The sequence below is a fragment of the Amphiura filiformis genome, chromosome 19 (genome assembly GCF_039555335.1).
Source record: "Amphiura filiformis chromosome 19, Afil_fr2py, whole genome shotgun sequence".
In the NCBI taxonomy this organism is placed as follows: Eukaryota; Metazoa; Echinodermata; class Ophiuroidea; order Amphilepidida; family Amphiuridae; genus Amphiura; species Amphiura filiformis.
The window spans coordinates 34723588-34738959 of NC_092646.1; the positions used below are offsets into that span (position 1 = coordinate 34723588).

General features: G+C 35.6%; 1 protein-coding gene across 1 annotated transcript; it reads right to left on the reverse strand.

Annotated features, from left to right (window-relative positions):
• Positions 1 to 2338: 2338 nt before the first annotated feature.
• On the reverse strand, positions 2339 to 14816 carry LOC140141213 (uncharacterized). Its single transcript, XM_072163012.1, has 9 exons — positions 14425 to 14816; positions 10410 to 10524; positions 9505 to 9557; positions 7687 to 7800; positions 6623 to 6810; positions 6111 to 6188; positions 5216 to 5306; positions 3903 to 4028; positions 2339 to 3358 (listed from the first exon to the last, which is right to left on the reverse strand). Exons 1-9 carry the CDS (start codon positions 14627 to 14629, stop codon positions 3312 to 3314), a joined length of 1017 nt encoding a protein of 338 aa, XP_072019113.1. The 5' UTR covers positions 14630 to 14816; the 3' UTR covers positions 2339 to 3311.
• Positions 14817 to 15372: the final 556 nt, after the last annotated feature.

A 15372-nucleotide genomic window follows, 5' to 3' on the forward strand; every position in this document is an offset into this window, starting at 1 on the left:
CAGATTTATAAAGTTTACTTCAAGTACTGTTAAATATCAAAAATATCAATTTTAATGATTTGCCATAAAATGTGTATTAAATTGCGAATTTCAAAATTCAAAATTATTTGATATCAGAATGACATTCTTCGTATTCAGAATGCAATTCGATATGTCTGATGTGCTCTAATGTCCCAAAATAAATACTGTCCAAACGTTCATACCCCAGCCCTTAAGGCCAGAGTAATGGAAGACACATTCGTCCACGACCGAATTTGAGATTTTTTGATATTTATCAACACTAAGATGTATTCTTTCACTTGAAACTGATAAAATACAACTTGCTAATATTTATTCGTCTTTTTGCTTGATTTCTTTCACTCTTTTCAACTCTAAAAAGTCACATGGCTCAAGACAGCTTAGTAAATTGGCGGGAAATAATGAGTAAGAAATGCGCGAATGCGAAATATTGTGATTACGCGCGCGATTCGCGTCGTGTGACGCGGCGCAACTCTGCGCGTATGTCCAACGCAGTCAAGGCGCATTCGGTATGTTGTTAACGCCAGCAAATGTGGTGTAAACAAAACAAAAATTTGCAGTCAAAATGCCACTTAGATTTTTTTAATTATTTTGAATTTTGGCGCACTGAAAGCAGAGATTATAGATTCATTGGTGCAAAAAGATGCATATTTAGACCATGCACCAGATACAGCTTTTACAAGTGTGAAAGTCTTACCGTTTTAAAATTTAAGGACGTTTTGTGCATAATTTTGACATCTTTTTACTAATACGTCGATTTCTCAGAGTTCACTTGTGACAATATTGCGCGATTTTTGTGACAAGATAACTCGAAAAATATGCAAGCAAAGGGTAAACTTTTTGCACTATCCTTTAGAGTACATCAAAGTCTAGGGAAGGTTTTTTCATTTTTTCAAAATATTTGTTTTAAACAAAAATATACACCATTATGTGCAATTTTTAGCTTAATAATGTGACAAAATGGCTTTTTTCACGTTTTTTTTTCAATATTTCGAAAAAAGAGACGAATTTAAAAAAAATAAAAAAAACCTTCCCTAAGTTCATGTCTCTTCTTCATGAAAAGCTAACTGAATTTTTTTTACTCCGAACGGATTTTTTTCTAAGTTGTCACAAAAAATTGGGGTAAAAAAGTGAATTTTTGTGATTTTTTCAAAAACTTGAGATTTTTGAACAAATCTGACGTCACCATGGGATTCCTTGACTCATTTCCTTTCCAAAAATGTATAGTTTTATATACTTTGGACATACAATTCAGAAATAATGAAGCTCGAAAAGGTCCATGTTCTCTCCCATTACTCTGCCCTTAACATGATCAGAAAATTTCCTTGACAGTTGTTACTAATATTTTGTAATACTATTTGGTAAAGAACAACAAAATTAAATGTTGGCCGAAATCCTACATTATGGGCTTTAAATATACCATAGATTATCGTGAAAAATATGATGGAAAAACAAACAGATTGCACACATAACAATATTTGCGATATTATACGCAAAAGAATGAGAAAGACGACAATAATTAATCCATTTATTATTATTCCCTTTATTATTAAACTGTGTGTTGGTGTGATGGCTATTCTAGTTGAAACCTAGACACCCCCTATGAAAGATATAACCTTAATCTCCCATACAGGGAGTATGGATTTCAAATGGAGTCACTCATTCAGGTAATCCAATTTGAAATTCACACTCCCTATGTGCGGGTAGACTATATGGTCATGTCTTCCATAGGGGGTGTAGGGATTTCAACTGGAACAGCCCAAATTACCAAAGTAATTAACTAGCTACTAAATAATAAATCTTAAAGTAGGATTAGTCATTAAAATAAAAATACATTTTGTCCTGAAAATCCCATTACCTCTTCTTTTATAGCACTTGAATAATTACCTCTTTTTCATATAGCACTTGAATAATTGTGAAATTGAATCACAAAATTATTGTTGTATTTCTCAAAATTATAATGTGATAACATTACCATTTGAAATCTTACCAAGGGATATATCGTATCAAAAATACAATTATTCTATATCAAAAATATATCTTGGAATATTGAAAAGTACTTAAAGGTAGCACCATATCATGCCAAGTGTAAACTATAAAAATAAAAATATGCAATTTGTTTAAATAATTACCCGCAAGTTATAGGTTCTATTCCTTTTAGTATATCTGTTGTGTCCTGTTGCGTAGCCAGGATTTAGTACGGGTGGGGGGGGGGGGGGGGGGGCATTTTTGTCCCGTTTTTAGTCACTTTACTCTCACCCGTCCCCATTTTATCCCTGAAAAATTTCTGTGAAAATGAATGAATGAATGAATGAATGAATGTGTGGGTGTGGGGGTGTGGGGGTGCGGGGGAAGAATCCCCCGGCTTCCCCTGGCTACGCCCCTGGTTGTGTTATTTACTTAATATTGTACCTCAGCAGCTGAATAATTCGAAAAACCCTTTATTCCAAGCCATGGTGTAGCCAAGGGGGTGGTCATGGGGGACATCTGCCCCCTGTGAAAATCTTGTCATATTCCTCTTAGCCCCACGTGGGATGTTAACAGCCCTGATATTTAAAATTTGTAAGTTTTTGTGTGTGTATTTTAGCCCATTCTTGCCCATTTTCGTTAAATTGTTCGGTCTTGAAAGTTGCTTTGCTCCTTTGCAGCACTCTGCAAAAGTCCTGGCTACGCCACTGCTTCCAAGTAAAAAGGCTGTACCTGATATTTGTTGTTATTATAAAACCGTTCTTCGGAAGTCGAAAGACCGTACATGCTATGCTATTTATTTATAGCTATACTGCTTATTTACTTAGCAGTATGCTTCGACTTCTATATTTATAAATACGTATTTATAAATACGCACTCGACTACCTCCGCGCTGCCATAACAGCTTGTAGAGAGTAAGTCTCGAAGTGACCTTCTACATAGTGGGTGGTCGTCATCTACATTTGAATACAAAGGCCAACATGAGATTACAGTGCAGCAAAATGGTCTATTTTGTTCAACTTTGTGTGATTATTATATTGTAAACGTTTTTGTCGATAAATATTTTTCCCGTCGGCAAATACTTTCAAAATATTGTTTTTGATAACAAATTCGAAATCCTCATGTGCAATACTTTTGCTATTCAGTTAATACTTAAATTTGATGATATTTATCTAGAGAGTTCCTATCCTTTTCAATGGCATGAGGATTTGCTCATGCTTACTGGTGTTCGTATGTCGTGCCCATGGGTCACGTGCGTATTTATAAATACGTATTTATCATAGTCGAAGCATAGGCTTACTGCTTAGGAAGGCAGAGCGAATTGACTAGAGATTAACACATATATCACTGGCTGATCTTCCTGGTACGTTTCCTGTAAGATGATAAAAAGAAAGGGAGGGGAGGAAATAATAAATGCTTTAAATATTTCACATAATTCATAGCTATTCATGTTTATGATTACAGTAATTTGAGCCGTTTTTTATTTAGACTACATTCGGATTTTTGAGAAATAGAAGTATTGGGTGCATTGTTTTGGTGAAAGCGGTATCTATGTCTTTTGAAATTAATTTGGGTATGCTGAATCCAAAAATCATGTATATCATAAATAATTTTAATGTTTTGACCTTCTAATTGGCATAAAAACCAAATGGCTGCCAAAATAATTAAAGTGTGCAAAACTTTAATGATTTTGGCGGTCAGTTTGTAAAACATATGATTATGAATCATTTTTGGTATCCTCAATGTTTAGATTCAGCATACCAAAATTGACTTTAAAAGATACCGCTTTTACACAAATGGGACATTAGTGGTTTATCCATGCCCATTTTCCAAAACCCCGACTAGTCTATATGACATTTAAAACAAAATTGCCTCACGCAATCATGCAATAGTAAATAAAGCACAGGTCTGCTTACCATGTACCGCAGGGTCGTCTATGTCATTGCATATCTCACGGTAGGTTCTTGAGTTGACGAGTTTATCAAAGGCTGGATCCCACCAATCATTGAATAGTGAATCCTTGCGTGTCATCATGGCATCACCTAATAATAGATTAATGAAGAAATTAATAAAACACAGATAAACAACCAAATCAATGTCTATTCAGTGACTGGGAAGGATAGGAATAGACTCAAATTTCATATGATGGTCAGTGGTCACTCCCCTGGGGTTACTCCCAAGAATCTTCAAAGTACGAATCTACTGGAGAAATTTACAACTCAGGAAGTTGGGAAGTTAGGACACGAGTTCGACGTCGACACTTTAGAAATAAAGAAAATAATTAACAGATGTTAGTTACAAGTCATGAACCCGTGAACTCGGGAAATTCCTAAACATCTAGATGTTCTTCATTAAATTAGACAAAACCAAAACCTTATGTCACAAAATTTCCCGACTTCCTATGTGCCATGCACACATTGTACACCGGACACAGCCGCTAAAATTTCATCACGAGTGCCCGAGTTCCTAACTTCCTGAGTTGATTATTCAGAAGTCGGGAAGTAGGAACACGGGATTGCCGTCCCATTAACTTCCCGTGTTGATGTATCGGATATAGGAAGTTAGGAAGTCGGGAAGTCTCGAGATTAGGAAGTTAGGTAGTCATGTCTTAAATTCCTAACTTGAGTAACTTCCCAACTTGTTACTACTCTGGAAGTTCGAAAGTTAGGACGAAGGATGTAGTTTGGCAATATGAAGGTCTAGAAATGTAAATGCAAAATGAATATTCAACTGTTTGGAACGCAGCCACGTGTTCTTATTTTTAGGTGACAATGCTCTAGTCCGAAGGTTCTCTAGTCCGAAGGCTCCTTAGTCCAAAGGTTCACAAGTTCGATCACGTAATTTACCATTCGCTAGTCCTAATTCTGAAAAAGGATTGCTAGTCCGAATAATAAATAAGGTTCTCTAGTCCGAATATAGAATAAGGCTCGCTAACCCTAACCCTATAACCCTAACACTAACACTTACCCTAACCCTAACCCAAACCCTAACCTTTATTCTATATTCGGACTAGAGAACCTTCGGATTAACGAACTTAATTTGGTTTTCGGACTAGCGACCCTTCGAACTAGAGATAAGTCACGAATTTTCACTATATCGTATGTTGGTTCTTCAATCATGTGACATGGCCGGTAAGGTCATGAGTGCATGTGTTTTCATACCGAAAAACCAGATAAGCAAGGAAGCAAACACATACTATTTCACATCAATATGATTACATGTATATTACCTCCTTGTAGGCATGGCGGCAATGCTTCGGCGACGTACAAAGAGCCATCTTGAGCAAATGGTAGTTCATTGCTGACAAAAATGGCATCTACCTGTAATAATAATAATAATAATAATAATAATAATAATAATAATAATAATAATAATAATAATAATAATAATAATAATAATAATGATAATAATAATAATAATAATAATAATAATAATAATAATAATAATAATAATAATAATAATAATAATAAATAATAATAATTATTATTAATAATCGGGGTGAGATGTGGAGGGAAACGTTATCCTTGCCGCTTTTTCATTTCCATGCCTTCCCGATTTTCTCCTTCATTTTGCACTCTGCCCCACCGGACCCACCGCTGGCTACACTACTGATAGTTGTCCAAACTCGAAAGAACGTTTTTGTGGAGGGCGTCTGCCATTCGCCTCTTTCGTACCCCCCCAAAAAAATCCCATTTAGCATCATATACCGTAAAACCTCGTCTACAAGCATATAGTGCTTCTGATGAAAGCTAAATTAATCCAGGCGCCATTATGGAGTTTGAGCAAACAAACGGCAGATCCAAGCATATACAAACAAGTATTATTGTAAGACCAATCTATTGTAATGACATATTTACGCATGTATCGTATTAATTTAGCATTCATAAAAAAAAAATATGCTTGTAGACGAGGTTTTCCGGTATGTTTGCAGATAGAATTCTACGGCATTGAAATAACAATAGCGCAGTGATTTGCAGTGCGCTACGCACAGGCACAATGCCTAGACGTTGATAAACAATCTGCAGCATACCACACTTTACAGGTTGTCGCTGACCACTACAGCCTCACATCTTTCTGTAAACCATTAAACAACACCGGTTGTCTGTCAAGTAGATTGTACTTACATCCCTGTCGCTTAACGCCTCCAGCAGTTCGTCTGCACTGTAATATTCAAATATCCGATCGTCGGCAATGTCGAAATCCTATTGAATGCAAGAAAAGACAGTATTTTATATGAGATACCGGCATTAAATTCCTAATGCATTTGGGACGGTTTTGGCCAAATTTGGTATAACTGAACTTTGACCTATCGGGAAGATTATTTTATTGCAAAATGGTTTACTAAAATGTAAACAAAAATAAAAAATTGTAATTTTACAAATTAATTACCGAAAATATATTTAATTATAATTCGCATTTTTACAGTATAATATAAAATGTTTTAGATATGAATTTTACGGACCAGTTCTGGCAACTTTGGTGCCGAAAAGAATTGAAAATAATCAAGGCATATCAATCATTAGAATAACATCTTCGTTATTTACGTTTGAAGAATGAAGAATCACTCCAAATAAACAAACAAAAAGCCAAAAAAAACCAAAAAACACCGATACAAATAATAACAGCCCAAACTCACCGAACTATACAAAAGACAAAACCTGTCTGACCACCATCCTCCCAAGAAACCAATTCTCGCACCACTTAGATTGTTGGGGTCAAAGTTCGTAGGGTTACCCGGAAGTGTTAAGAGCACCGGTGCGGCAGTTGGTGTAAATGGCGCACTGAAATCGTAGCTCCTAAGTCTGTCCAATGAGGTACCCCACACTGTGAAAATAAAATATTGTCAGATATCGGGGTAGTTTTATTTATATCAATTGTCTGAATGGTTTTTTTTTAATTATTACATTTATTTTTTAATCCAAAAGCTGGGTCACGGTTGTTTGATCGAATCATTTATTAAATTTTCTTACAAAACATCATATAATGTTCAATATTCTAGATCTGGACAATACAATAACTATCACACTTATATATACATTATATTTCCAGCTCTTTTTAACATAGATTTTCGGTTTCTGGTGATATTTCTATAAACTGTATATTTGTGTGCAAATTGAGGGCGATATTTACATATATCTTGAATTTAATTTAGCCAAATAATATAATAAGTAAAAATAAGTAAAAATGTCGTTGCTATTTGTTACTCTTTTTCTTTACACCACTGTCTACCCCTTATAAAGTTGAAAACACGATTTAAGATAAATAGCGCCATCAGTGTTCAACTTTTCTTTAAAATGACGTATTTTTACATGCTATCAAACAACCGTGGGGTAAGTTGCAAAACTGGATAGCACAGGACAACATCGAGTATTTAGGTTTAGAACCGTAGTGAATGGGCTATGTGGATGACGTCACAAGCAATCTATCGAGTGAACTGCAATCATGATAGTGCCAGGGACTCATCCGCTTTAGCATATTGGGCTATTCCAGTTGAAATCCACAACCCCATATGGAAGAGATGACTTTAGACTCCTACACAGGGAAGGTAACTTTCAAATGGGTACCTGAATGGGTGACTCCATTTGAAATCTACAACCCCTGTTTGGGAGAAGGGGGTGTTTGGAATTCAACTGAAATAACCAATTCACTCGCCCTCTAAACTCAAACTCGTCAATGACTACATTCAATAACTAGACTCACATGAACAGGCGTCAAACCAACGTCCAAGAAGGCCTTGCTGAGGAAAACCATTATTCCAACAGGTGGGCCATTCGGCATTTACCAGTTCACAGTTCTTACCGGCAATTTGACATACTGTAAAGGAAGAGAAAAGGACACAAGAAAATAATAAGCAGCCCATTTTATACGTCATTCATTTGTTATTCCATAGGGTATTGTATATGTTTTTGTGACGTATTCAAAATGTGCAAAGAAGCCGAGTCGTTTTAATGGCTAAAAATTATAGGGTTCACAACTTATAAGTTCCACCCTAAATACTTTTTAAGATAAATCGAAAAATATTTGACAAAATGCAAACGTGGAAAAAGATATTAGTAGTCTTATTTGTTTGACACATATCAGAGAAGATGTAAGAAAAGGAGGAGAACAGAATTATATCCTTGAGATAATCCCGTAGGTAATCCTGTCGCACCTATTCATAGTCCTTTATTCTCAAGTAGTTACACATCTACTTGAAAGTAGCCTTTGATCATGTTGATGTGATGTGTGTTGCCGACCACGGTTGATTAATTTTCACTCCAGAATTGGAAATATTTCCAATGTTTCTATAGAAGATTCCTTGAAAATATGACACGTGTGTGTTAAGTAGCTGTTGCTCTGATGGGATACCACACGTGGATACTACAAGAAAGAAATGTAGTTTTGTAAAAATTCCCACAAAATCCGCCCATTTTGGAACATTATATTAATTATTTAGGGAGAGTATTTTAGGATTGTTGATCATGTTTATTGTACTGTTTTATGTATTTTCCTGTCATTTCCTGCAAACCTAATAAAGATATTTTGATAATTGAAAATAGTCTGTATCATAAATCGTAGAGGTTGAAAGAGTCAACAAGCGTCAGAAATTATAATTTGCCATGGAACTTCGGTCATATTTTATTTGAAATATAACGGGATGTTAGGGTCTGCATGCATAGTATGATGATATACAGACACTGACCTTTCCCTAAAACTAGTAAGCAGCAACTTGTGTATCACACCCATCATGGGTTCGAACCCCTTTGTTGTATTTTATTGTTAAACCTGAATAGCGTGATTACTTTTGAATGAGCGGCAGCACACATATTTTGTTTGAGGATAGCTGGATCTATCTCCTTTTCCTCACATCTTCTCTGCACATATGGACCAAATTATAGCGTCATACGTCATTGCGTTCAGTCACAATGGTTCATTATGTAAAAAAGAGACCGTTTTAAACAGTGATAAAAGTGGCCATAGAGTCCATAGAAGTCAGCTCTCAAACAATACAGTAGGACAGGTAATTCATGTGTTTGTTAAAGAAAACCTGACTGCTATGGACTCAGGTGCCACTTTTAAAACGGTCTCTTTTCTTACAAAATTAACCATTGGGACTAAATGCAATGACGTGTGACGCTATAAATTGGTCCACATTATGTAAAACAAATAGGGCTATACATTTTTTTACATTTTTACATTTTGTAAAATATATTTTGACTTATTTAAAAAAGTATTAGGGGGAACTTATAAGTTGTGCACTGTATATTAAGTGGTCATCAAAGCACGTTCCAACTGTAGCCACAGCCCAGTTTACCTCGAATGGCTCCGAGTGAGGGACCCAACTATGTACGGGTGGCCGTGGATCAATATGATATACCTAGTAAGTGGTTCTCATTATCTATCCAAATATGAAGTAATCACATTTATCTTATCCATATAATATCTCTGGAAGGGGATTATTCCTATGATGTTTCATTTTCAAAATAATTAAATTATAATTTAAAAATTGATCAACAACTTATCGAACATATGTCTAACCTGCATTCACGACATCGGTAAGGTAGCCTTTCAACACTCGATTTTTCCGATCGCTGAAGCAGATAAAAGGAAAACACTTGGTCATATCGAAGAAACAAAATCAACATTGCCGGGAAATATGGTAAACGAATGTAAATCATATTCAATTCACAGTACAGTACAAAGATGGTGCCTTGCTTGAGAACACGCACTATTTGAAGACACGTTTTCTTACTTCATGTCCTGTTTAAAAAAAGACACATGTTGATGTTTTAACAAGCCATGTATTCACCAAGATGTGTCTTTAGGCAATTTCATATCTCCCTGAAATATATATGATATATCAAGCGACTTGCGTCAAGACGCTAAATTATCACATGTCTATCAAAAACATGTCTCCAAGCTATGCCATTTTCACCCTCATGTGCCGGCAGTGACGTCAACGCGTCGAGGCAGCTGTTATGCTCGCGCATCTGTGCGGCTATTTGAAGCTGCGCTCAATGAAATGTGCACTGCCGTCACATTTACATCAGGGTAGAAAATGGTACAGACACAATTTTGTCATGTTGTTCTAATGGAGTTATTTAAAGGTAATCTCAATGATCCTGCGAAAGCCAAGCGATATTTGCCATTTGTAGGATCAGCTTCTGGATAAATCTCCCTCGATTTTTGACCTCTTTGTTATGTGAAGATATACGTTTTGTTCTAGATTGAAGTGAAATTAAATTTATATTTATGCTTGTTATTTTTCTGTACAATACAGTTTTAAGATAACCCAAAGGTATCACCATTGTTTTTTTTTAATTTTTTTATTAGAATGCAAACATCGTCGGATATTGGACTTTTTATATTAGATTTTCTGATTCAGCAAATCATTGATATAGTGCCTGTAATATTAAAAAAAAGATAATGGATAATGTACATACATGTAAGATACCCTCCTGTAGCCATCCCCACTAGCTTGTATGCTCCATATCCGTGTATCGTAATGGACGTCATGTACTGATGATCCTCGTCCACCACAATCAGAAGTACATGAACCTTAAAATAACAATGGTAAAATTTAATTCACTGCATATGCGACGATTCAATGAATTTTTTAGTTTGCTTCATTTAAAAAAGTCATTAGGATCGCCTCATTGAGTCAAAGTTCGACAAAGAGACAATTTAACCCTAGTGTTTATGAAAATGTTAAGCTCAAAATATTTCCAGTAAGCTCACAGTTGTTGTACAGCGTGTATCCCGAAAAATGTTACAATCCTAAGACAAAGTTACAAAAAGCTAAGAGCTCTCTTTGTTTTCACACAATGGTTTTCATCTCATCTTATTAAACGTTGTGATTAACCCTGAAATTATAGAAACTGAAAAAGGTGATGTCGAAAACGTTCTTATTGGCGGTGTGTATTCGCTCCAGAAGTGACGTAATAATCGGATTAACTACAATAGCAATAAATTAAAACAGTTTTTGTAATAGATCGCCCTGCACTACAAGCAGGTTGCACTCATCACTTCTGTATATCTGCAATCATAGATTGAATATGTGACCCCTCAGCACAACTGAGCCGGAAGTCGCCAATCATCATTTTTGAGATATTCAACCAAAATATTCTGCTTGAAATTAGCTTTAAAATGATGTATATCATGTCTATAGTACTTGACATTTAAGTAGTGAAAATCAATAAAACAGTCAATAAATCCTTTGTTTCCTATTGTTTATTGTTAAGTTCAATGGAGTATATCTCAATAGTGGCACTGGCGACATCCGGGCTCAGTTGTGCTGAGGGGTCACATATAATACCGCTCTTTGCAAAGATACCAAGCTTACGGGTGTGAGTGATTAGCATTTCTTTGACATCTATGGTTCAATGCATTACCGCGTAAACGTTGTAGTGCAGGGCGATCTATTAAAAAATTGTATTCATCTATTGCGATTGGTAGCCTTACGTCACGCTGTCGGCTGTGTCAGGATTTGTTTCTGTGTGATCAAAATCTTTTATTTTAAAGAGACGGTCAATTTACTAGAGGTGGTAGGGCATACAAAGATTCACATAGTCCAATATCTATACATTGAGCCATAGGCAGTTCAAGAGGTATTGATAACACCACGCGTAGTCATAGGGACAAGAGGGCCAACCAAGATTACTCTACTGAATGTACGTCACCATATCTTTGGATGTAGGATAGTAAACCCTATTTCTGAAAACTTTGGGGTCTCGTAACTGCTGAATTGTTGGTCTAAAGTAAGAATGGCAAGCATTTGACAAATCCACCTGTGACATCAAAGTTTCGAATTTATCATTTTTCAGAATTTGTTTTTGTTATTATTAATTTTCAGAAACTAAATATAAATATATAGGAACCAATCTTGTGTTAAAAAAACGGTTGAAAAATGTCCAACTTTAATAAAAATACGTTCATATAATATTTATATCTATTTGTTGAAAAATTATAATAATTTAATGAAGAATTATTTTGTTATGTTGTCCAATAATTATTTGGTCAAAAACGATTTTTTTAAAATTTTCTTTAAAAGTATTTTGACAAACATTGACGTCGCAGATGTATTCTGCAAATGTTGCCAATCTAAATATGTTACTTTTATATACTTTGGACCAACAATTTAGCAGTTATGGAGGCACAAAAGTATCCATAATTCTAAGACTAAGACCTTCTTTAACCCCCACTAAAGCATCTGCATCCAAAGATATGGTGATGTACATTCAGTAGAGAATTCTTAGTTGGTTCACTTTTCCCAATACCTAGTGTGGTGTTATCAATACCTCTTAAAAAGCCTATGGCTCAATGTATAAGTACTGGACTATGATTTGGTAGTGGCAGACTTGAATCAGCGCGTTTATGCGGTTGCGTCGCCATCGTACGGACAAATCGCTATCTACGTGTGCGTATACACCCCGTGGGATTAGGTTAGCGCGCGATTGAATCTGCCACTTCGAAATCCAACATGGCGTTACTCTCAACTTGAGACCTCTGGTAAATTGACTGTCTCTTTAAAACAAAACAAACACGTACAATGCCAATTAAAATGTTTTCGACATCACTTTTTTCAGTCGAATTCATTCGTAACAATTTTTGTGATACACCTTGTATATGTATATCAGGTCTCAAATAGGGCCATTGGGCTATTCTATTTGGAATCCTTACATCCCCTATGGAAGAATAGGGCTTAATATTTCACACAGGGAGTATGTATTGCCAATTGCATTACCTGAATAGGTGACTCCATTTGAAGTCTACATCCCCCGTTTGGAAACTTAAGGCTGTGTCTTCCAGTCTTCCATGGGGGTTATGGATTTCAAATGGAATAGCTCATTTCTTTTGGACGTTACAAACGTTACCAGTCTTATTTAAACCCTGTTATCATGGTATGAAAATAATCATGTTTAGAACATTCAAAATTATTGACAAATCGAGTCACAGTCAAATTAACTCACTATGCCAATCTAAGACATTAATTATTATTTAATTAAGCTCACAACAAGGTTCACATTAAAATTGGTAACTTTTGCGAATCCTTATTAACAAATGGACTTTGAGATGAATTGGGTTGTAGTGTGCATTCACCGAGGAGAGTAGCACATTTTAAACTTTTCCTATAATTATTCAGAATATTTTGTACAGCCAAAGGTTGACCCGTTGTACTTTAAATATAACAGGAAATATCTTCACTTCGACACACCTGCATAATCATTCACTCATTCAAGCACGCAGGGATTTTCCTAACTGCAAAGTTCAAAAGAAATTGTGACATTTACAATTAAAATATTTACCAATATTGATGGGTTATTGTTGTTGAAAATTTTCGCTGAATAGGATATCAAAATATGAAATGATCTACCACTAATTGTAACAGAATTCATTTTACACTCATTCAATCAATATCCCAAAGATCACACAGAAATATATCGTCGCTGTAATGTTAAAACTCGTATGTCACTTTTCGGTGAACTTGAGATTTTGTACTGATTTTGTAGATAGCAAGCCTCTATCTGCGACAACAAACACACAGTCACCTTACTTTCAAAATTTAAGTGACAAAACCGCGTATCTAATATAACAAGGATAAGCTAAAATATAGGGCCTAATACGTAGTTACGAGGTTTTGTCACGACAAATTTCAGCCAATAGCGAAAGGAATGTTTATTTAAAGTATTGTGCACAAACCTTGTATCTCCAAAACTCAAACCCATGAAACTCCATTTTCAAGATTTTTGTGTCTTTCTTTGTGTTTGGAGTCATTATAGTCATGACTGTGGCAAAGCGCAAAACATCGTTTCTTGACAAAAGAAGGCAGTCATTGGTGCTAAAATTTCAATAGAGTAATGCTTTTTTGCCTCCTGAACATGTCACTTTTTGAGAAACAAGGCTTTGCCATTACAGCGACGATATGCAAAGTATAGAATTGATAGAGAGTTTCCTACCAACATGAACGCTTATACAGGGTAAAATATAGTTGGTCAAAACTGGTTTAAGACCAAACCAAGAAAGAGAAAAAACAAGAGCGGTTTAGATTACCCATTCTTTATACGCATTTAAGGTTATACGAGGTATTGTTGGTCGAAGCAGCCAAAAAAAATCGATTTTCATTATCTGAATCAATATATTATTGAAAAATAACACTTTGGTGTTTTGCAAAAGGTCATTCTACAAATCATATACTTTGAAAACCTGCTTAATTTATTGTTGTTAATGAGAAATGTACGTTTTATAAATTAGTGTTGTTGTTTCAGCCCTCTTTACAACATAACTCAAGAACCACAGGACCTACAAAAGTATATCTGAGATATTTGAATTCTTCTATACGCTCGCTGTGAATTGAGCAATGCAATTTTTGCTAAAGCTCACTACCATTCGCAAGATGCTGTGAACTACATTTTTTGTTGCTGCTTCGACCAACAATACATCGTATACCCTTAACATTACCTCCATTGTAATCTTTTGGACTGTCTGCTGGACCACCACCCGTGCCATCTACGCTGATATTGATAGGTGCGTCCCCGCCTCTGTTATAATTCAATACTGCCATTACCATTCCAGCCGCTGCTACAATCCCGACAATAAGAACCAGGATGCATAGGAGGACAAAAACGCTGCCTCCATTATCCCCATTACTCTTTCCTTGCCCCATTATATTGCTGATTGGCTAAAGTTTCCAATCTTCGCTGGTATGCTGCAACGTAACCTTGTATAACCACTAGTAATCCAATGGGTTGTATTGACCTTGATTGACGACAAGATACATGTACGAAAGCTCAGAATGCACAGGCCCAGAACGAGACCGGGGCAAAATACCATTCAGTAGTGGTTTTATTGACTGAGAGCACCTCTGGCGCCCAATTTTGTCTAACTTTGACTTTTTGCTGTGGATACCTACTTCACGCATTAGTGCAAGTCAGACAATGGTATTAACTACGCATTATGCCTTCAAGTTTGTTTATGCATGCAGGTACTAGGTATGAAGAATAATATGCTATGACATGAACTAATATTGCACTCGCAATTTTAAATTGAACTTGACAATAATATGTTTAGATCATGTACATGTAGATAACGCGTACGTTGCCCGGGTACGTTGCAATAAAATACGTATTAGCCATTTGGACTACAATAGCTTACAATGAAGCTTTACAAAACGTATCCAGCCAGCATGATTTCCAAAAGTAGGAACTATTAAAATGGTTTTTTTTATCAAGATCTTTAAGCATTATACATTTTGCACCTACCACCAATTCGCCGCTAGCTCTTTAAAGACACATTCAGTGATCCCAGCGCAAGTGTAAAAAATTAAAATTGTTTATCCACATTGTCATATGATATTTGCAAAGCCCCATGCAAATACTAAATACATGTAGCTATTTATATGCTGACAGT

Coding starts and splice junctions, on each gene's coding strand:
- LOC140141213 (XM_072163012.1), bottom strand. CDS start 14,629: ATGGGGCAAGGAAAGAGTAATGGGGATAATGGAGGCAGCGTTTTTGTC. Junction 6,189..6,622: donor TTTGTCTTTTGTATAGTTCG/GTGAGTTTGGGC, acceptor TGCATTCAATAG/GATTTCGACATTGCCGACGA. Junction 5,307..6,110: donor AGGCGTTAAGCGACAGGGAT/GTAAGTACAATC, acceptor TTATTATTACAG/GTAGATGCCATTTTTGTCAG.